Source organism: Podarcis melisellensis (genome assembly GCF_964234715.1).
Source record: "Podarcis melisellensis genome assembly, chromosome: 5".
Classification (NCBI taxonomy): domain Eukaryota; kingdom Metazoa; phylum Chordata; class Lepidosauria; order Squamata; family Lacertidae; genus Podarcis; species Podarcis melisellensis.
In genome coordinates this window covers 95,080,483-95,104,014 of record NC_138537.1, presented here as the reverse complement: position 1 = coordinate 95,104,014, position 23,532 = coordinate 95,080,483, and the positions used below count along the sequence as shown (strand labels likewise).

Here is a 23,532-nt window from a genome sequence, read left to right as displayed (position 1 = left end):
CTATTTGATTGGTCATGCAAGAAGCAAACAACAGTTAGCTTAAGTACTTGTGAAGCTGAACTGAATGCACTGTCTTATTCACTTAAGGATTGTGAATGGTTGTTACAATTGTGCAAAGACATGAAAATTCCTGTCAAATGTCCAATCCAGGTTTACCAGGACAACAAAGCATGTTTGGCTTTGCTGAATTCTGAAGGTTGTAAGCAAAGCACGAAGCACTTGCAATTGAAGTTGCAACATGCTAGGGAACGTATTCAGAAGGGACTCGTAACGGTGTCCTATATGCCAGGTAATGAAATTCCTGCTGATGTATTGTCCAAGATTGTATCAAGGGATCAACACTGTACCTATGTGCAGAAGTTGGGTTTGTACTGATATTGTACGAACACGCTGCCCAGTGATGTTCACAGAAAGGGGGAGGATGTTGGTTTCTGCTTCCCTCACTGAGCAGCAGAAGTGCTTGTCACGAGACAGGTTGTTTACATTCCACAGAGTCTGTACTGTTGGGTTCCCACGGGAATGGGAGACTGGATGTGACGTACACTGGTTTCCTGTTTTTCACTGTTCTTTGCAGTTTCAGTTTGTGATTCTCTCCGTGCCTTAGAGGAGAGATGACGCTTTCTCTGCTCCAGCAGAGGGAAGATGTTTTTCTGTAACTTACCAGCTTTGAACTGTAAATAAAGTAGTATAGAGCATGTTGGCTCATACTTCTCATCATTCCGCTGTGCACTGGACACTGCTTATCAACTACAGATCTTTGCTCTCCCTTCCCTCTCCCCCAGGAAGAGAGCGCCATTTTGTGGTTCGCCTCAGGTGCCAAAATGTCTTGGGCTGCCCCTGGCTGCCGGAACTGTATGTGGAGTGTAGCTTTTTTAGACTATATGTGGCGGTATGACTTTTGAAAGCTGCCTCACATCTGTGCAGGTAAAAATCTAGCATACTGTGAAGGAAAGTTCTAGACAAGCCAACTGCCTCTTGTGCCAGATTCCTGTTTTCAGTGCAGCACTTTAAAAATGTCATTTGTCTCCTGCATTCTGAAGAGGAAGAGCTCATTCAGTACCTCTGAAGTCTACCACCATCTCTTTTATTTTATCATTTCTTTATATATTATCATTTCTTTATATATACCGCCTTCTTCTCCAAGGATCTCAAAACATACATGGTTGTCTCTGTCCTCATTTAACCCCCCACAACAGCCCTGTGAGGTTGTGCTGTGCTGGCCCAAGGTCACCCAAGGTCAAGAGAGACTGTGACTGGCCCAAGGTCACCCAAGGAGCACCATGGCTGTGTGAAGATTTGAACCCTGGTCTCACAGCCCACAGTCCAACATTCTAACCACTATGCCATACTCAATGTTTCTGGGGCATATATAGAAGAGGTGTTACGATTACAAGCATGACGGCGAAAATAGACCACTTTCAGCAAGGCTTCTGTTCCTGACTGACATTTCCCTCCATGAGCTAAGTGCATTTATGGCCTGGGGATTTAAGTCTGCGAGTCCATTTCCCCTTTTAGAAGCCATGGGACTTGACAGCGCTTCCCTATGCCTGGATTGCATCCAGAGGGATAGGAACTGACTCCTCATCCATGAGCTTTAGAAACAAGCCTGCTGCAAGATTTACCAGATATTGCTGTGCACAGATTCTGCCCGGAGCCTCTGCCCTCCAGACATCCATGATGGGAAAAGCAGAGCAAAGCATCCAAGCCAAGCTTTTAACATCTGGCAAATCAGCGCAAAATGTTTCCTGCTTTGGCTGTTTATGGGACAGTCGACACGGAAATGAGATCACTCCAATGTCCACCTGCTTTTTAATTTTTTTTTTAAATGCCATTTTTTGAAGTTCTTAAATGATAGAAAGCACTAATTTACAAGTCTGAAAGTCCTTGTGACAATGTCTGCAAAAGACTGTGGGAAAGTCCAGTTTGAGAAAGGTGCTTATTTGGCAAACCCACACAAACGTTCTCTCGCATGGGGCATTCCGGTTCTGGATCACCGAGCAGAGAGCAAAAATAACTAAAAATTATGCTCCCGTCTGCATATTCAGCAACATGTCTGGGCAAAAAGTCCAGGAAGCAGAATGGCTTAAATGCTGGGAGGAATGACCAGATGCATAAGGGGATTAAGGTTTCTAGAACCTGGAAATTACTGTGGGGGCAACGGGTATAAGTCAGCAATTGCAAGTGCCTGCCTAGAGTTGACAACTTGTGATTTTACAAATACCTAGTTGGTGCCTGGTTGGAGCCCGATGGGATTCTGGCACATTGAGAAAGAGACTGCTGGGTATGGGATCAAAGGGGTGGGGTGAGGGGGAATGTGTGTGTCCATAGTGTGTTGGTATTTTTAATAGTGCAATCGTAAACAAAATTTTATATATTTTTTCCTCTTTGTATCCTCCCCCCATCCCTGGCACCTACAAAAGAATAGAAAAGAAGATTTTGGAACAGTGGCGTTGAAAATTAATATATTGCTACCATTAAGTTATCCCAGTAGTGATGCATGGAAGTGAGAGCTGGACCATAAAGAAGGCTGATCGCCGAAGAATTGATCCTTTTGAATTATGGTACTGGAGGAGACCCTTGAGAGTCCCATGAACTGCAAGAAGATCAAACCTCTCCATTCTTAAGGAAATCAGCCCTGAGTGCTCACTGGAAGGACAGATCCTGAAGTTGAGGCTCCAATACTGTGGCCACCTCATGAGAAGAGAAGACTCCCTGGAAAAGACCTTGATGTTGGGAAAGAGGGAGGGCACAAGGAGAAGGGGACAACAGAGGATGAGATGGTTGGACAGTGTTCTCGAAGCTACCAGCATGAGTTTGACCAAATTGCGGGAGGCAGTGGAAGACAGGAGGACCTGGCGTGCTCTGGTCCATGGGGTCATGAAGAGTTGGACACGACTAAATGACTAAACAACAAAAACAACTATTATGTTTAATGATATTGAAGGGGAAATGTGGCTAGCAAAATGGGCCAGGTTAAATCACAAACATACCCCCAGCTAGAAGGTACCAGTATAATAGCCTAAGGAAGGCAAAGCAAAATGTTCTCATGTGTGTGTTCCAATTATCAGGGCCAGGACTGTTAGAAATGCAGTGATGGGCTGCAATGTTACATTCATGGTCTGTGAAGTGCACCTCAGGGGAGAAGGTTTTAGGTTTGGGTCTTTTTGTTTTTAACTAAGTTCCAATTAAGGGGGGAAATGGGGTGCACCTACATGCTTAGCTACCTGCTCTCAAACAGTACTAAAGTCTAACCGAGAATGCATGTGATCCTTTTCCTTGAAATCCATCACAGTGAAGTTCTGAGAACCGATCACCAAGTAGCGCTTTAAACCCTGCCATTTTGAAATAATGCTTTATTTGAATAATTGCATGGTGCACGACAATACTGGAAGGTCTTTGATTGACGCCAACAAGGGTATCAATATACCCTTAACAATATCAGTATCTCATAGGATGTGACTTTGCTACGAATGCAATGGGATCATGTTTCATGTTAGGATCATTTGAGAAGACAGTTGATGTGAAGTATAATTGTTTAATTGACACATAAATGGAAAATGCCTAAATATGTATTACTCGGGTTACAGATGCTTCAGGTTACAAACTCTGCTAACCAGGAAGTGGTTGCTCCAGGTTAAGAACTTTGCCCCAGGATAAGAACGGAAATCACACGCCAGCGGCGCAGTGGCAGCAGGAGACCCCATTAGCGAAAACGCGCCTCAGGTTAAGAACTGTTTCAGGTTAAGAATGGACCTCTGGAATGAATTAAGTTCTTAACCCAAGGTACCACTGTACTGCTAACTCTGGAGAAATTCCACTGCAGTATTCTAAGGGTTTCTGAGCTCTAGATGAGGTGATAATTAACTGCCATTGTTTTCTACTAGCTAACACATGAGTAAGGTAAAGGTAAAGGTACCCCTGCCCGTATGGGCCAGTCTTGACAGACTCTGGGGTTGTGCGCCCATCTCACTTAAGAGGCCAGGGGCCAGCGCTGTCCGGAGACACTTCCGGGTCACGTGGCCAGCGTGACATCGCTGCTCTGGCGAGCCAGAGCCGCACACGGAAACGCCGTTTACCTTCCCGCTGGTAAGCGGTCCCTATTTATCTACTTGCACCCGGAGGTGCTTTCGAACTGCTAGGTTGGCAGGCGCTGGGACCGAGCAGCGGGAGCGCACCCTGCCGCAGGGATTCGAACCGCCGATCGGATCGGCAAGTCCTAGGCGCTGAGGCTTTAACCCACAGCGCCACCTGCGTCCCGGCAACACATGAGTATTTAACCTTAAATCACAAGAGAGGTATTGAATTGCAAATTCGCCATTTTGAAGGGAATTGCCTTGTTTTCCTTATTCCCAGGCTCTGTGAAAGTAAGGATGTGTAAATAGCTGTCTAGGTAAACAGCCTCAGGCAGGATGCAAGCTGGAATGCAAGGCTGCGGGGAAAGACAGACCTCTGCTTCCAGGTCTGTTGAAATTATTTCATATTTTGTAAGATGCTGAGTTTATGCCTTGGACTGGCACGTGTCTTATGGAAGTGTGTGGATGTATCATTTGATGTTTTCATTTTGTTTTGAAGACTGTTCTGCAAGTAAAGTTTTAATTAAACACATGAGCCTTAATAATGTTTCATTTCCAAAAAGGAGTCAGTTTTCATGCATCCAACTGTACTTCAGACTGCACAATATTAATACAGTGGTACCTCTGGTTACGTACTTAATTCGTTCAGGAGGTCCGTTCTTAACCTGAAACTGTTCTTAACCTGAAGCACCACTTTAGCTAATGGAGCCTCCTGCTGCTGCCGTGCCGCCACCGCGCGATTTCTGTTCTCATCCTGAAGCAAAGTACTTAACCCGAGGTATTATTTCTGGGTTAGCAGAGTCTTTAACCTGAAGCATATGTAACCCGAGGTACCACTGTATCTGCAATAGTCATTTCTGCAGACAAAAACAAGCAAAGGGATAGACCCAATCTATTTGGAATTTAGTAAAGCCCTGCTTGGCAACTGATTTCAAACAGGGTCCCTCATGTGTAGAATGACTAAAAGAGTGAGCAGTGCTGGCACTCCACTGACATTTCCATGTGATCCAAGAAGAGCAACAGAGAAGTAGGCTGAGCTCTTCCCCTATGAATCAAAGTTGGTCCCTCCCATTGGCCTGTGCCTCGGCTTAAACATGAGTGTGAGTAGATAAGAGAGAGGTTTGACCAGACCCTTGGTCACTGTTCCTGGCTGGTAAAACCAGTCTCTCCATTTGCCTCAGCGTGAGTGAAGTGAACGGGGACAGGGTGAGAACAGAGAAGAACATGGAAGCACCTGACAGGATCAGGGCCTGGCTGAGAGCCAGGAAGGGGTGGAGTCTCCACCTCCTTGATAAGCAGCTGTCAGTCTGAAGCAACAGCTCCTCTTCCAAACTCCATCCTTCCTGGCCTGGGGAAATGGGCAGAAAGTGGCAAGAAACTGGAGAAGCTTGGACTTAGATGACCCTCAGGGTCCCCGTCAACTCCACGGTTCTGTGATTCTACGATTCCATGAGTCACCTACCCTTATTTAAATGTGCAAACACTGTTCACAGGTTATGGCACCAGCTCTCTATTTGCCAGTTAAACTTGTTTTGTATTTTCTACGCTTAATCCTACCAGGAGGGAAAAACACAAAACAAAGCCAAGGAATTGGCTGCACTTCATTTGATATTAGTGGGAACATTCTAGTTTCCCCCCAAGCAGACGAAGAAATGCCAGCTACTGCAGATAAGCGGCTGATAACGTCTTTAAGAAAAGAAAAGCAAAATATCAGAAATGCCACTTGTCATGACAAATTATGCATTTCAGTCCGACCGTGGATGTTGAAAGAACTTCCTTGCAATTTATAACACTATCCCCTAGGTGATACGCAGAATGAAAAATGACGCAACCAAAATCAGGGGGGCGGGGGGCGGTTTGATGGTTCTTTTTTTAAAAGAAAAGAAAGAAGCATGAGTCAAAATAATACAAATTAAAAAATAATTTTCTCAAAATTAGAAATGGTGAAAGAAACCCAAGCAATACTACAGGACATCTGAATCCTCTAATCACTGCGTAAGATGAAAACGTTGACAGATGTTTGACCCAGAGGGACAGCATCCGTAAAGCCCTGATGTCAACTTGGTTAAGCCGTTTAACCCTTTCCCCTCAATGGTTGTCCACTCTCAGACCAGGGAGCTGCCTCCCACACACACAACTGCAAATGATCCCGCAATCTGTTCGGCTAGAGAGATCCGGGGCAGGCAGGCCTCACTCTCAAGCTAAGAGTGACAGGGTCTAAATGAGCAGAGCGATTGCAGCTGTAAAGTGTGTGACACACACCAGAAATAAATTCATTCCAACCATCCCTAGATATGGATTTAAAAATCCAGAAAACTTCCAAAGAGGTCCCCTTCTTAATTTTTTGAAAGGGGGGGCAACAAAGAGGAGGGAGAAAGGTTGTTTTCTGCTGCTCCAGAGAAGCGGACACGGAGCAATGGATCCAAACTACAAGAAAGAAGATTCCACCTAAACATTAGGAAGAACTTCCTGACAGTAAGAGCTGTTTGACAGTGGAATTTGCTGCCAAGGAGTGTGGTGGAGTCTCCTTCTTTGGAGGTCTTTAAGCAGAGGCTTGACAACCATATGTCAGGAGTGCTCTGATGGTGTTTCCTGCTTGGCAGGGGGTTGGACTCGATGGCCCTTGTGGTCTCTTCCAACTCTATGATTCTATGATTCTATGATTCTATGAAAGAGTCTTGTAATAAAGCTGCCTTATGCAGAGTTAAACCCAGTTCTTTTTCTGGGGGGACCCCTAAACATTTTGTGAATCTAAGTTTGGCCTCATTGAGGGGCAATATTTCAATATGAGTAGGAAAATGAGAGTGCCCCTAAACATTTCTTAAAGAAAAAAAGCACTGGTCAAGCCTATCCTGGTCCAACTATCCTAGCATTATCTACCCTGTCTGGCAGACGTAATGCTGAGATCTCTCCCATCCTCTGCTACTTGGTCCTTTGAGGTTGCCTGGGAGGGAACCTTGGCCCATCGACAGTACTCAGGCCTGGAGATCTGGCTCTTCCCACAGCACTTTAAAAGCAAACAGACTGCTCAGCAACACACACTCGTTAGCCAGCACTCTGTCCTTTCCCTTGGTTCTCACAGAGGTTGCAGACCTGGGTCTCAGCTGAGCCACTTCAGAAAGCAGGCAAAGGACCACGCGACTGAATGCTCAGCCACGCAGACCATGAGAAACGTGGTTGTTCCACATAAGAAACTGGATGTCAGAGAGAAGGGGTCCAGTTGTGGCTTCTTATGGGCAGGGATTTTTTTTCATTTTTATTTGATAGAGAAACAGTTCATTATGTGACACCCCATCCTTTTCTCTCTACTCTTTTGGAGGTCTTTTCAGGACTCACACTGTATGTAATTATATCCAGAACCCCTTTCAAGAGTTCATTCTAGGGCAGATACGTCGGGGAGGGGGGCGTGTCTTAGTGATGTTGGTGGTGATGGAGGTTCTGCAGCCATCCAGGACCACAACTGTTCCTTGGGAGAGTTGGACAGAAATCATGCACTATAAAGACCCCAGGGCCTGCCGTTCCTTGAGTCAGATCAGAAGCCTAACCAGTCCAGTGCTGGACTGTGCCTCAGGGGTAGGTGACAATCCTTTGGCCTTTCTCTCAGGCTCTTGAGATGCTCCCCAGGCTACACCTTCTTCTCCTGGGCCATGCTTCTCACTGGTTCTGATCAACACCCACCTCAAGTGCCCTCGCCTGACTAGAATGTATAATTAAACAGCGGCAAATGCTTCCTCATGGCTCGAATGGAGGGACCAAGTGTTTGTCAGAGGGCAGAAACTGCTAACCTTTCCATGGCAAGAATGTAGCCTACTGTACAAACTGTAAGAATCACATCCATTGCCAAACTCTGATTTCCTATAGCAGGCCCACCACTTGCAGTTGCCCCCTCCCAAGGTTTTCCACAGACGGATGTTTCCCCCTGGGATGAAAAATGTTTCCCACTCTGGAGAGTCTACAGTCAATCTCTTCCCCATATCTTGAGCTTCTTTAGCCTGAGTCAAGGCTTGAAGTAGATGCCCAGTCTCAGCAGTCAGATTCTGGCACGAATTTGAATATGTTATTAAAATCCATGTGACAAATTCTGTACAATCCTTATCTTGCTTTATCTTCATAAAACTACCACTAAGGTACACACACCCTTATTTCTGGCAGAGATCCTGCATTTTTAAAAGGTCACAAAGACAGACATGGAATTGGCGAAGCGTTTCCCATCACTGCTCTTTCATAGAAGGAAGGAGGTGCCAGTTAAACTTTCACCTGCCGCAGGGAGAAAAAAATTCATCCGATGAAATTGCTGACCTTAAGTTGAGCTGTTCGGACAGTATCTGGGCTGGTTTGGACACAAAGAAAACCCATCATTTTGGATTATGAGACTGAGCCTTGTGCCAGTACAATTTCCCTTCCTCCCTAACATCCCCACGATGAGGCTGGGTGCTTTTGTTTTGACTTCAGGTGAACCACAACTTCTTGTGTTGTTCAAAACTTGACAAATGGTGGTTAACGATGGTTAACTGAACCTCACCACCATTTATGAGCAGTCGGCTTATGTTCTGGATGACATAATAATCTATGGTTAATTATCAGTGGTCACCCTGGGGCACTAGAGGAGGGAGTGCAGGAGCTCAAGGCTTGTGTGAGTGGACTTGGCTGGTGACAATCCTGGAAGCTCTTTCCTGAGAAGAGCAATGGAAGTTATAGGACTGTTATGCTGTCACCTTTCTCCTTGCTTTCTCTGCTGCTCCAGAGAAGCGGAGATGGAGCAATGGATCCAAACTACAAGAAAGAAGATTGCACCTAAACATTAGGAAGAACTTCCTGACAGTAAGAGCTGTTCGACAGTGGAAGGAGTCTCCTTCTTTGGAGGTCTTTAAGCAGAGGCTTGACAACCATATGTCAGGAGTGCTCTGATGGTGTTTCCTGCTTGGCAGGGGGTTGGACTCGATGGCCCTTGTGGTCTCTTCCAACTCTATGATTCTATGATTCTATGCTTTATTTATCTATGCTTGGCCTTTGTTTCCTTTAGCAACATGTTTATTCCAAGGAGTTGAGAGGGGAAGGAGCAAGACAATGATGAAAGAACAACTCTTTATTTGCCACGGCAACCAGTGTGGAACTCCGCTCTGGCAAGGTACTGTGAAACACGTTCACAAAGGGCATCCAACTGATGACTTCTTTGGTCTGCAAGCAAGCTTTCTCCTTTTTAAAAAATGTTTTAATTAGTGGTCAAAATGGTGTTTCATTGATGGCTGCTGAGATTTCTACCTGGGATGGTTATTGATTGACTACTGTTGTCATTGACTGTTGACTTTAAACTGATTTTACAGTGCTTGGTCATATTTGCGTTTTGCAGTTCTTTTGTTTCGGGATACCTGTTGTGCATTAAAGCTCATACCTTGGCTTGGGTCCTTTCGGGCAGAGCATACAGTGTATAAATATTGGCTGGGATTCAAAGCACTATTTCAGGCACACCCAAAAGCTTGAACATACCCAGGTTTTTAAACAGCTGACCCTCCCCGCAATGCTATCTCCTTCGGAAATTCCCTCCAGTTTCAAAACTGGTTTCTCATGTGATGGTGGCAGTGGTTTGCTGCTTGAGAAACACAAGCCCAGAGCCCCGTTCATTGGATTCTAGCCATAATAAATAACGTGGATGGAACCAGAAAGTGTGAGAGTACCACAAAGCTGCAGGTCAGGTTGTTTCAGGCAAGGAAAATATAAGGGCAGCCCCGCACAGCCCTTTGAATTCTGGGAAATAATATACTGGAGCAGAAGGTGATGAATGGGTGAAAGAACACAGACCAAATGCTATGGGGGGAAAGCAATAGCGAATACATACTGGAGAACTAAAAAAAACAGGAGTGGATTAGTTTGTTTGGGTTAGCGGTGATTTGTGAATGTAGAATGAGAGTCTCACTATTCAGAGGCAGGTAATTAAACTGGCTACTATTTAACTTCATTATCAACTGTGAAAATATAAGAATTCCACACTCACAGCTGGCTTATCAAACCAACAGTGCAGGACAAGTTGAGAGAATGTGAGACTCCATTAGTAATCCATATTATTGTAGGTAGCCTAGACAGTACTTTGAGGAAAGTTATTTCCTCCCTTGGGCAATTAATATTTATCGAGGAAACAAAACTAGAGAGTTAGCTTTGCATATATTCTCATTGCTCACCTTACAGACTCGGCCAACTCGGGAAAGGATGGTTTTGTCAGAGGTGCTGCTATCTTGAGAAACTTCTCGGAAAAAGAAATAGATTTTGTCATCGTCTGGATTATATGTGTCCGGGATAGGGAAGAGTCCAATAAACTTTGCTCCTAAAAGACACCCAAAATACCAAACATTGTAACTGCATTGATCTGTGTTTTCTAACTCCTATGAGATGACACAAGACACTGAAGCTGGTGCAGAAGGAAGACTTCCTACCCTGAACCACAATGGGGCCTCCAGATCTTGATGGACCATCAGCCAGCATCAGGTGGCACTGATGGAGCAGTTTGAATCCATCCAATGTCTGGAAGGCCACAGTTTTCTCCATCCCTGGTCGGTGGGATTGTGTGCTCTTCACCTCTTCTTTCTCTGAAGTCAAGTGTGGTGAACCTCTGGCCCTTCAGACGTTGCTGAACTAAAACTCTCATCCCCCCTGGCCATTGGCCAAGACTGCTGGAGCTGATGGGATCTGTAGTTCAGCAACAGCGGGAGAACCTAGTTTCCCCACACTTGTCCTAGATGAATTCCTCATTGAACAATCAGAATTCGTCTTACACTTCTGATTCTAATGCAATGCCAGCCATGACACAAAAGAATGGAAGTCAAAGGTAACATTGTCATACTGTTAACCACCAGGATCATTCAGGCATCCAGGCTTGCTACCATAGGAAACCACTCATTCATCTGCAAGCATTTTGTCATTTAGGCCAGATTCACTCTTGTTTGCATGAACTGGACCAGCATGCATGCATACTATGTCAATATGATTTGTCATCCAGAGCATGGTGTGGACATGACTTTTCGGCGTGCATTTAAACTCACTGCCAGTGTGTCTGTGTGAATGGGCCCTTTTTGACTTCTTTTCCATGGCATCAAGCCCACTCCTTTTAAAAGTGTTTGAGCAAGAGTCCTAAGACCATGCTTACATACATTTTTTAAAATGAATCAATGTTGGCAATGCACATCACTTTTAAAGAAAGGGCTAATGTAAGCTCCACTACATCTCTGTACAAATCAGGAGGAGGCGGCAAAGCCAAGGCAAAGACTCATGCAGAGGCACAACAGGCAGCCACCTGTAACATCAATTCTGCTACAATCTGCAGTAGGAGAAACACATTACTCAGTATCACTCCCAGCAGAAAATGGTTCGGAGGAGTAAGATTAGAGCAGGGAGGCTGCAATGTTATACACACTTACATGGGAGTAAGTAAGTTTCATGGAACTCAGTAGGACTTGTGTCTGAGTATACAGGCTTGCATAGGATCATGCAAAGACCAATAAGCCAACAGTGTGACGCGGCAGCTAAAAAAGCCAATGCAATTCTGGGCTGCATCAATAGGAGTATAGCATCTAGATCAAGGGAAGTAATGGTACCACTGTATTCTGCTCTGGTCAGACCTCACCTGGAGTACTGTGTCCGGTTCTGGGCACCACAGTTTAAAAAGGACACTGACAGACTGGAACGTGTCCAGAGGAGGGCAACCAAAATGGTCAAAGGCCTGGAAATGATGCCTTATGAGGAACGGCTAAGGGAGCTGGGCATGTTTGGCCTGGAGAAGAGGAGGTTAAGGGGTGATATGATAGCCATGTTCAAATATATAAAAGGATGTCACATAGAGGAGGGAGAAGGGTTGTTTTCTGCTGCTCCAGAGAAGCGGACACGGAGCAATGGATCCAAACTACAAGAAAGAAGATTCCACCTAAACATTAGGAAGAACTTCCTGACAGTAAGAGCTGTTTGACAGTGGAATTTGCTGCCAAGGAGTGTGGTGGAGTCTCCTTCTTTGGAGGTCTTTAAGCAGAGGCTTGACAACCATATGTCAGGAGTGCTCTGATGGTGTTTCCTGCTTGGCAGGGGGTTGGACTCGATGGCCCTTGTGGTCTCTTCCAACTCTATGATTCTATGATTCTAAGGCAGGTTGCTCTGAGAGTGGAGACTCTGAGCTCTCCAAATTTCTTGGTGTTTTTATTATCTTGCACAGGGACACTTTATAGGTCGCAAGCACCACTTATTGCAAAGAAGCTCGCACAGTCTTCCATTTTAGTTCCACCGCAGCCCCATACAAACACAAAAATATGTCTTGTACCAGACAAGACTCTCAATCTTAGGGCTGTGAGTTTGAGCACACTTTGCTCCCACACAGCCATCTGTCTGATGACTATGACATCTTTTCAAGTCCTAGAAGGATATGAGGCAGAGCTCAGGTAAGGGATGTAGGCCTGGGTGTTGTCTCTCCCTCCCCCCAACACAGAAATGCAATAATACAATAGTATAAATACAGAAGGTGAAGCATCCCCCATTACATTTTTATTGCTTTGACTTCCTGGAATTCCAACTTTTCTTTGTTTGTATGCGCTTTTATACAACTGTTTTACTGGGTTTGTGTGTCATTTTTGTTTTAATGATGAAGTTTATTGCTTTTATGTTGTTCAGAGATTTTAAAATAGTAAGCCGCTTATAAACACCTTTAAATCAATAAAATAACAGGGCCTCAGCATCTTTTAAAAGCCTGGGAAAGGACTGGTCCTTCTGAGACCTGCCACTATAAGCTAAAAGTTCTTGCCCCAAGAAATTCCCCTCTGCTGATTCAGATCATTGCTCAGCAAGGTCAGCTCTGGGAGAAGTCTCTGACCTATTGCCGGTTACTTAGGATCCTTTTAATTGGAAACGCGGGTTAACAGAACTTGAGAGTTTTTGTTCTCTACCACTAAGCTGTGGACTTTTCCTTGCAGTGAAGTGAACTATTCAGCTGAGAGAAAGAATCTAGTTGAAAAGGGGGAAAATCTGTCTCATTCCTATATAAGCAATTTAATACTAATTGCACAATTACTTAAGTGTGCACCATTTTTCATTGAAGGCCAAAACAAGAATGGGTGGTTTAATCTTTAGTGTGTATATTTATGTGTCTGTGTTTTCTTTAATTGTAATACTATCATCAGCCAATTTCTTGACACCAGAACACCCCGAAAATACAAACTTTACGTCAATTTTAATAGTGGACTTTTTGTTGGAGTGAAACATGATTACCTTGAGAAACCAATTTTGGGAATCTCTTGAACTCTAACAGAATAACACAAATTCTAAAAGCATTTGACTTAAGACATTATGTCAGATTTCAGACACACTAACAGACACAGAACAGAAGAGAACAGAATAGGCCAGTGTGCTTAGAGACTGAGACCTGAGTTCAAATTTAAAATCCTTTCAAAAAGAAAAAGTAATTCGACTCAGCTGTGAAGTTCAATGGGTAAGATCCTTGGATGAGATCCTATTCCTTTGTCTAACCTACCTCACTGGGTTGTTATGAGGGATAAAATACGATTCCCACTGCCACCACATGGACCATCCTCAATCATCTCTTTGAAGAAAGGAAGCCCAAACTATAATATACTAATGAAACACTCATTTCTTCTGTGAAAAGTCTTCATGGCACCATACGAATGTTTTGACATTCAAGCCAGGAGTGGAAACCTGGTGCTCTCTGCCTGATGCCAGAATGCAACTCCAATCAGCCCTGTCCATTAGGGACAATGTTCAAGGGTAAAGGAGCTCTAACATTGTCCAGCTCTAAGCCGATGTGTTCCTTTCAAATGCATTTGAAACCAATTAATATGGTTCCCTTTGCAGTGTGGTTCCCCAATGGCTGGCTCCTACATCTCTGCAACAGATGGATGTCTGCTTCAGCTCATTAGGGTGACCCAGAGAGACGTGGCCCATAAGAATCCCATAACCAGGCAGTTCAACAGCATCGAGAACTCTATCAGAGCCAAGGCCAGGCTTCTCATACAGCCTTCCTGTGCCGCAACCAGAAGCAACAAGCAGCAAAGCAACACTGGATGAAAGCACCTGCTCCCTAAAGGTCCATGTTCAAAAATACTAGATGGTGAAGCCAGGAAACATGTCCGCATTCCCAACAGCCAATGAGAAATACGTATTACACGATGTAACAGTTCCCCTGCTAGTGCTTCCCCTCCGAAGGGACTTCTGAAGTGACGGCCCCCTCTCCATGGTCTTGGTGTGACCCAAGAGGCAGTCAAGGGGAGCAGCTTTGCAATCGCATCTGTGTCACAACTATATCTTCTTTAGACTGTGCGCCTGCCAAGGTAAAGGCAAAAAGGTAAAGGACCCCTGGACGGTTAAGTCCAGTCAAAGGTGACTCTGGGGTTACGGCACTCAACTCACTTTCAGGCTGAGGGAGCCAGTGTTTGCCCGCAGACAGCTTTCCGGGTCATGTGGCCAGCAGGACTAAACCATTTCTGGTGCAACGGTACACTGTGACGGAAACCAGAGTGCACGAAAATGCAATTTACCTTCCCTCCACAGCGGTATCTATTTATCTACTTGCACTGGCATGCTTTCGAACTGCTAGGTTGGCAAGAGCTGGGACAGAGCGATGGGAGCTCACTCAATTACAGGAATTTGAACCGCTGACCTTCTGATCAGCAAGCCCAAGAGGCTCACTCCGGCACCACCGTGAAAGAGAGGGAGGCTGGGCAGGGGACATTGTTTCAGCTGCTCCATCTAGTTGTTGCTGTGATGCTTCCCTGTGTCCTCAAAGGTTGTCTGTTATGTACTGAGTTGAATAGGATCCAAACTGCAGCAGTCTGGTTGGTCCTAGAACAATAGGATTCAGAATGCAGCAGTCTGATTGGTCCTAGAACAATGCAGCAGTATGATTGGTTAGCAGGAACCACCCAATCATGCTCCAGATAGAAGTGAATCCACAGCCTGATTGGCCTACAGGAGAATTCCGGAATTAGCCAATCATGTGCAGCCCATTGTGTAAATAACGTATATAAAGCAGATACTTTGAGGGGACATTCATTCATTCCTCCTCACCACTAAGAGCTGAATAAAGAGCATGAAATCACTTTGCGACTCTGAGTATATTTCATTGTCCTTAACCTCTTCCCTGATTCTTTCTTCATTCCAGGGCAGACCTACAGATAGTCTCGCCTTCAATTCTCTTTTCTGCTACCTTTCTCCCAAAGCTCCAAAGCTGCTTCCAATTCCCATTTCTCTTCACTTGCTTGCATGGAGCTATTTCTCAGGCAAGTATCACTGTGACCTTTCAGGGAGGCTATTCCTACCATCCCCTTCTGACTACTTAGGCCAGCAGCACAGCCACCATGGGTCTGCTATGGCGGTGGGCTTCCCCACTCAGAGCCACTTCCGTTGATATCTATCAGATTTGTGCAAGAAAAGAGCTCAGTGACAAAAAGATGGGACACCTCCAGGGTCGGCTTCATATCTTGCCATTAAGGAGGGCATAGGATACAGGATCAGTGCACAGAAATACAATGAAGGTTAGAATCATAGAATGATAGAGTTGGAAGAGACCACAAGGGCCATCGAGTCCAACCCCCTGCCAAGCAGGAAACACCATCAGAGCACTCCTGACATATGGTTGTCAAGCCTCTGCTTAAAGACCTCCAAAGAAGGAGACTCCACCACACTCCTTGGCAGCAAATTCCACTGTCAAACAGCTCTTACTGTCAGGAAGTTCTTCCTAATGTTTAGGTGGAATCTTCTTTCTTGTAGTTTGGAACCATTGCTCTGTGTCCGCTTCTCTGGAGCAGCAGAAAACAACCTTTCTCCCTCCTCTATGTGACATCCTTTTATATATTTGAACATGGCTATCATATCACCCCTTAACCTCCTCTTCTCTAGGCTAAACATGCCCAGCTCCCTTAGCCGTTCCTCATAAGGCATCGTTTCCAGGCCTTTGACCATTTTGGTTGCCCTCCTCTGGACACGTTCCAGTTTGTCAGTGTCCTTCTTGAACTGTGGTGCCCAGAACTGGACACAGTACTCCAGGTGAGGTCTGACCAGAGCAGAATACAGTGGCACTATTACTTCCCTTGATCTAGATGCTATACTCCTATTGATGCAGCCCAGAATTGCATTGGCTTTTTTAGCTGCCGCATCACACTGTTGGCTCATGTCAAGTTTGTGGTCAACCAAGACTCCTAGATCCTTTTCACATGTACTGCTCTCAAGCCAGGTGTCACCCATCTTGTATTTGTGCCTCTCATTTTTTTTGCCCAAGTGCAATAGTCTTGCCTTCAGTTCTCTTGCCAGAGTGAGAATTAAAAAAGCAGGCCATTGTCTTGCTGAAGGCTGCAAGGCATACAATGGCCCTTCTGTGCATTGCTGGGAAGTCACCATGTTCTTTTGGTCAGGAGATCTTTGCTTTGCAAGTCAGCCATCACAACCGCACAGTAACCCTGAATTATGGGAAGCCAGGTCCTCCATGGAAGAGACAATTAATGGCCAAAAGAAACACATTTAAATATCCGGTTGACGGACTGTGTATAAAATGTGTCTTTAAATCTGTGTCTGTGGTTTGGGGTATTGCTCGAGAGTGTGTGTATATGTGTGTGTGCATGTGGTGATTTTAAAAAGTGTTCACTAGTGTTCAAAAATTATCATATTAGGAAAGGAAAATACTGTAAGTACTTCCATTTAGGAAGCTCTTTTAATATTCCCCTTAGTGGTATTTAAACTGCTTTTTGCAGGCATGAAATGCAGTGGCGTAGCGTGGGGGTGCAGGGGGGGCCGGCCGCACCGGGCGCAACATATGGGGGTTAGGGTTAGGGGGCGCAAATCCACGGGTTAGGGGGTGCAAATTACTTGCCTTGCCCCGGGTGCTGACAACCCACGCTACACCACTGATGAAATGTACCTTTATGGTCCAAAAGAGAGATGTTCCTATCTAAGGAGATTGGATTTCAACCTCAGTGTTTCAGAGAGATACAGATAACTGGTTTTGATCTAAAATTAACTGTTTAAAAGACATATATGAAGGCTGCATTCCTAAACTGGGTGGGTAGTGCCAGTAAAAAGTGAAGCCAGATCAACCAGGAGCTGGGCTCCTGCAGGAAAGGGAGAAGGGAGAAGGGAGCAACATTCTTGCTCTCCTCCATTACATACATTAATGACAAAAATGCTACTGCTGCTACTACTTCACAGATCTTGTGAAGAACTTCGTTGTCATTTTTGCAGAAGCCTTATACAAGCAAGGCAAATAAATATCACTTTTCCTAAAGATTTCAGGATTAAATTTTTTAATATATATATATATATATATGCAAATTGAAATTGCAACACCCCACCCCAAACAACAACACAAGCTTCCATCTCGCCCATTGTGAGGCATGATAATTGAGGCTGGTAGTGTTCGCTCTCGCACAGTTTCTGTTTTCATTTGCTTGTTTTCGTTTCAATTAGATGTGTGGGTATAAAACATCTGCATGCATACCGCCTATGCGGCATACTGCATGCATGGAAAATTGAGGAGGAATGGTTGGGTGTAAGAACAGAGAAGTACAGCCAAGCCCCACCTGCTGGTGTGGAGCTCGCATCTGGAAGCCTGTAGCCAGGTTTATTTGGAAAACTCCAGATTAGAACACACATGTCTAACTTTGCTGCACATTCTGTTTTCCTAGGGTACCTGCCTGCCTAGGCAAAACTGGAACATAAGAAGCTGCCTTATTTTGGGGCAGACCATCGCTCCATGTTGGTCAGCAATTGTGTAACCAGTGACTAACAACAGTTCTCCAGGGTTGCAGGAAGGGAATATTCCCAGCCCTAACTGGAGATGCCAGGGCGGTTCTGCCAATGAGCATCAAATCTGCCTTAGATCAAGGATACCTAATGAAGTGTGGGCTTTGCATTCCAAGCTGCTCTTCTAGGCCAGGATTTTATGGCTTCTTGATATTTCTGCAGAGCTAGAGCTGTGGGTTAAACCACAGAGCCTAGGACTTGCCAATCGGAAGGTCTGCGGTTCGGATCCCCGCAATGACGGGGTGAGCTCCAGTTGCTCGGTCCCTGCTCCTGCCAACCTAGCAGTTCAAAAGCACATCAAAGTGCAAGTAGATAAATAAGTACCACTTCGGCGGGAAGGTAAACGGCATTTCCGTGCGCTGCTCTGGTTTGCTGGAAGCGGCTTAGTCATGCTGGCCACATGACCCAGAAGCTGTACGCTGGCTCCCTCGGCCAATAAAGCAAGATGAGTGTCGCAACCCCAGAGTCATCTGCGACTGGACCTAATGGTCAGGGGTCCCTTTACCTTTACCTTTAGAGATGTAAATTTCAATGGTAATTTGTTGGTTGCATTGGCACAAACAGTGACACATATACACATATCTATTCCAAACATGGAACTGCCCTGTACAGAAGTTCCAGGTGTTCATCAGAGCACCTGCGGAGGGTTGGGTTGAGGCCTTGAATGCAACAGAAGGAAATACGTCAGGATGTCTGCGTCTGCAGTTGTATAGAGGACAACTAGACTGTACAGTAAAACAGGTTTCTGGGCTCAAAAACAGAGACTGTGCGTTCCCTAGTGACACATGCTTAGTTCTCTTACCACTGAGCCAGTAATGTTCTGAAATATCAGTCCGGATGTAATGGTGGTCTTGTGACGAACCCAAAGAACGTGTTAAAGCAGTGTCTTTGCCAAGGAAATCCGAGGCCGTTCCAGAATACAGATATTCATCTACAAATGGAAAACAAACAGAAACACATTATTTAGGATTAAGGCATGCAGACAGTGGTTGCTCTTATTTTGTAGACAATCTCAAAAGAGGCATGTAGGCCTGTGATCTCAGAACCATTGCAAATGTTGTTGTTTTTTCTCCTCCCTGGAGCCAAAAACTTCACTTTCATTAAAAAAAACCCCTGCCTAGATTGCTCAGTTACTCCAGCATTCCAGTGGGCAGCCAAATGCTCACAGGTGGAGAGTGGAGAGGATGGCCTCCCATTGTAGGTCCCTTGAATCTGAAATTCAGAGGAGCAAGTGGCAGCTGCAACAAAATGTAGCAGTGTGCCATTCCATCAGTCACGCCCCTTCTCCATTCCAGTCTGCTTTGCGCCCCACAGCTCCCCAAAACCCAGCTTATTCTGCACTCTGTGGCAGCTAGGCACACTCGGATCACACTATTGGGATGTTTCAGGAGTTTCTCCCACTTAATAGACTTTTTAAAAAAAGATTTGCAGAAGCATGTAAGATTTACATGCTTTTGCAAATCTCAGGGCTCCACTTAACCTGGTGCTGTTTTGTTCCAGCCTTTCTCAACCTGTGGGTCCCCAGATGTTGTTGAACCACAACTCCCATCACCCCTAGCTAGCAAGGCCAGAGCTCAGGGATGATGGGAGTTGTAGTCCAACAACATCTGGGGGAAATCAAGGGCAAATCAGACATTGAGGGAACGATGCCATTTCCGTATCCAGAGGTTCTGTTCAGACAGCATTCCGAATCCATCTACAAATTCACTTGCATCAGCTGATACTGAAAACCAGGAGCAGCACTTTAAAGCAGAAGACTTGTGAGCTTTTTAATTATTGCATCAAGTGACAGGAAGACAGACAGCCCTCCGTTCAAGAGCTGTGAGCTTGTTACACTATCCAAAACATGATTTGCATGCAGTATTCCTACCAAGCAAATCCTGTCTCTGCTTATTTTTCTATATCCATTTGACCTCATTGTTTTCAAATTATTCCAACACCGTTTGACATCTGTGGACACCTGAGCTTACCAACCTCTGTACGCACCATCTATAATGGCTGAAAGAACAACTTCAAAACACTTTTTAAAAAAAATCAATGTGAAAATGTCGAAATCCTTGATTTAGGGCCAAACCAGATGTGATTGTAAACATGTGGCTGACATACAAAGCACTAGTTGTGCATTTTATCTCCCCGCCCCCAAGCAACATGTAGCAAAACTTATCCGGTCCTGTACTCTTCTCTGCAACTGGCAGCCGATGATATGGAGAGGGGAGGAAGAATGCAGAATGCCAGAGCCTAAGGCAAACTCTTCCAGATAGTATAGAAAGGAAGGGGGGGGAGAGATCACCAGAGGCTGTTTTCAGCATCAGTCATGGTTTTAGTATTACATCTAATGGTGTCTATAGAAATTTGATAAAACAAAGTATGCTTTATGTGTATACAGTCTGCTTATTATTATTATTATTATTATTATTATTATTATTATTATTAACAAACAGAAGAGTGTGTTTTTTTTTAATTTCCCCATTTTCAGATGACACAAGTCCTTTTTTGTGCAGTGATCACAACACATTCTGAAAGGTAGGAGTTGTAATGAAGAATGAATGGTGTAATTAATGTCTGCTAACTGACAGACATGCTCAGTGACTGATAAAAGGGTTAAAAGAAACAGCCCATCTTGCTTTAACCTCTGGTGACAAGGACCTTTCAGCACTTGGCTTGTTCTTTGATCTCCTGCATGCCTGTTAGCTCCTATGAAGAGCTTGGAGATCGTGGATTGTTAGAAGACAGAGAACATGAAACAGTGAAATAATAGTGGCATATGTCAGAAGGGATGTGCTTGCGTGCATCAGTTAAGTTGTTTGGGTGCACTTTGTCAAGCGGGTTTCCAAAAAAGGGATAATGTTCATTTAAGTCATTTCCAGATTTATTTCCATTTTGCACCATTACAGTGTCCTTCCCTTTCAAATGTTGGCTCACACATCAGCTTTTCTCCATGTGATTCTTCCAAATGATTCCCAGGTGCCATTGCTGCCAAACTTCCCCTAAAGGGCATCTGAAGTGACTGCGGGAGTTTGGTCTCAGATAAAACAGCTGAGGGCACTCCAAGAGTCCAAAGAGATTCATTAAGAGAGAAAAGTCTCTCTCTCTCTCTCTCTCTCTCTCTCTCTCTCTCTCTCTCTCTCTCTCTCTCTCTGTGTGTGTGTGTGTGTGTGTGGAGCAGGAAGAAGACCCTCTCTAGCTTCATATTTCACAGAGAAACATATACAAGCAACAACAGTTGAAAGCCATTTCTACAGTCCTGCTGTCACATCCACCATGTTCATCGGGGAAAAAACTGAAGGTACCATTAACAGTTGTATAGAAGATGGAATTTGGGGAGATACAGTTTGTCATAGAATCATAGAGTTGTAGAGCTGGGACTCCAATCCGGTGCAATGCTGGAATCTCAGCTAAAGCAGACATGACAGATGGCCACTCAACCTCTGCTTATAAACCTCCAAGGAAGGAGAGTCCACAACCTCCCAAGGGAGTCTGTTCCACTGTCAAACAGCTCTTACTGTCAGAAAGTTCTTCCTGATGTTTGCTGGAATCTCTTGTAACTTGAAGCCATTGGTTTGAGTCCTACCCTACAGAGCAACAAGCTTACTCCCTCTTCCACGTGACAGCCCTTGAGATATTCGAAGATGCCTATCATATCTCCTCTCAGTCTCCTCCAGGGCCGTCTTTAGCAGATGCAGCACTGGGGTGCAAAAATCCACCCAGCACCCCCAAATTACCATGGATAGTGGGGGGGGGGGGCAAGCCGCCCACTGCCAGCCATATAGTTGGCGGGGCGCAGCTTCCATCCTAAGACTCTGCAGGGATCGCTCTCCTCCCATGGAGGTTTGGGAAGCAATCTGCATGCTTGCCAGCCAGATGGTTGATGGGGTGCAGCTGGTGGGCATGCAGGGAAAGGGGAGGCCGCCAGCAAAGCCGTGCAGCTCCCCCACTCGCTGGGGCGCCCCTAAGAGGCCGGCGCCCTGGCACAACGCACCACTAAGCCCTATGGGAAAGACGGCTCTGGTCTCCTCTCTTCCAGGCTACACACTCCCAATCATTCCTCATAAGGCTTGGTTTCCAGATCCTTGGTCATGTTGGCTGCCCTCCTTTGCACATGTTCCACCTTGTCAACATCCTTGTGGCGCCCAGAACAGGTGTGGTCTGACCAAGGCAGAATATTACTTCCCTTGATTGGGACACTACATTTCTGTTGATACAGCCACTGTTCCTTGGGATTCCATCTTCTTCCACGAAGTCTCTAAGAAGGGGACACATTGCTGACTGTCTCCCTGTGTTCTCCATCCTTCAAATCTTCAGAAAGTTTAGGGATCCTTGCCCATGAGAATCCACTCCTCTTCCCCTTTGCATCTGGCCCTTGCAAGCTGTGTCCAAGCGTGTGCCTCAGAAGAGCTGGCATGATGAATGAAGACAGCAAACACAGGAACCAGCCCATTCATCCTGGGCCCTTCCTTCAAACAATGTATTTGCCAAGGAGCCTGCCTCTCCTGCGGTAAGCTTTCCCACATAGAAAGAGCTGGAGATTAAAGGCTGCCTTTGCTCTTTGGCACTGCCACATTGGAGTCTGCTTTAAGTTGCTCCAAGTCTAAGTGGTGGCAGAAAGCTGCTGTACCAATTCCATCTAAAGCTTGAGAGCCTGCCTTTCCAAATGTTTGTGACGATGTGGAGAAAGCGGAGCAAACCACACCATGAGCCACTGCACAATAATAAAACAGTTGCCATGCAGGGAGCTTTTGAGTTCAGCTGGCCTAGCCTAGAATATGATGACTCTGTACCCAAATCCTGGCACAGAAGGAGCACTGTCTTCCACCCTTTGCTGGTGGTACAGAAGCAGTGGATTTTCAATTGCTCCTGAGCGGAAGCTTGAACTGAAAGCTGTCAGTTTCCCTGGCCAACCCCAAAGTGCTCAGATCACCTGCCAATCAAGGGAGAGGGAGCAGATGTTACACCACCATTCACATCGTACCTGAAGGGGGCTAAAGCCTTACCATGGCTGTGGGCAGAAGGTGGACAGAAGATCATACAGGATTTCTGGATCTCAATTATCCAGTAACAAAAAAAGACCACAATTCCAGGAATTCCAATGAGGAAGAATGCTGTTGCCCTCAAGTTCTGCTTGCGGTCTTCCCATAGGCATCTGGTAGGGTTCTATGCGAACCGGATGCTAGGGATGATGGGCCTTTGACCTGATTCAACAGGGCTCTTATGTTCTCATGCCTATTTTTAATTGACTGATCAATGGACAAGTTGCATATCTCTGAGCCTCAATGCTCCCCTGCTCTAAAATGGAATTTTATGTTTAAGAGTGACGGCTCAACTTGTTCATTAAGACTGTTTATCATCATCATCATCACCATCATCATCATCATCTCTTGGCTGCCTTTGGGGAAATGGTTCCTCTCTCAACAGCAGTGATTCTCACCTGTAAAATATCTGCATTAATGGTTGCCTTTGACCGGGTTGTTGTGCATTCCTCCTGCCTATTTTTCACATTTTGTTTGAATCCCTTCTCTGCTGTAACTCAGATGTAGATTTGTATTGATATAGGAAGGCGACCCCAGGGTAAAGCTCATGGGGTGCCTGACATAGTTGGTTCAGTTCCCTAAACTGCCAGTTTCCATCTGGCTCCGCCTCCCTTTGCTTAAATCTTGCCTTGGTTGGTAGGTGTCCTTAAAAA

The 23,532-nt window shown here is 45.2% G+C and overlaps 1 protein-coding gene across 1 annotated transcript in view; it reads right to left on the bottom strand.

Annotated features, from left to right (window-relative positions):
• Window positions 1-23,532, bottom strand: part of SEMA3D (semaphorin 3D) — a 182,451-nt gene that overhangs the window by 75,754 nt on the left and 83,165 nt on the right. Inside the window, exons 7-8 of the mRNA XM_081911730.1 lie at window positions 18,655-18,783; window positions 10,250-10,392 (exon numbers count right to left, since the gene is read on the bottom strand). Coding sequence (XP_081767856.1) covers window positions 10,250-10,392; window positions 18,655-18,783 — 272 coding nt within the window. The remainder of the gene's footprint in view (window positions 1-10,249; window positions 10,393-18,654; window positions 18,784-23,532) is intronic.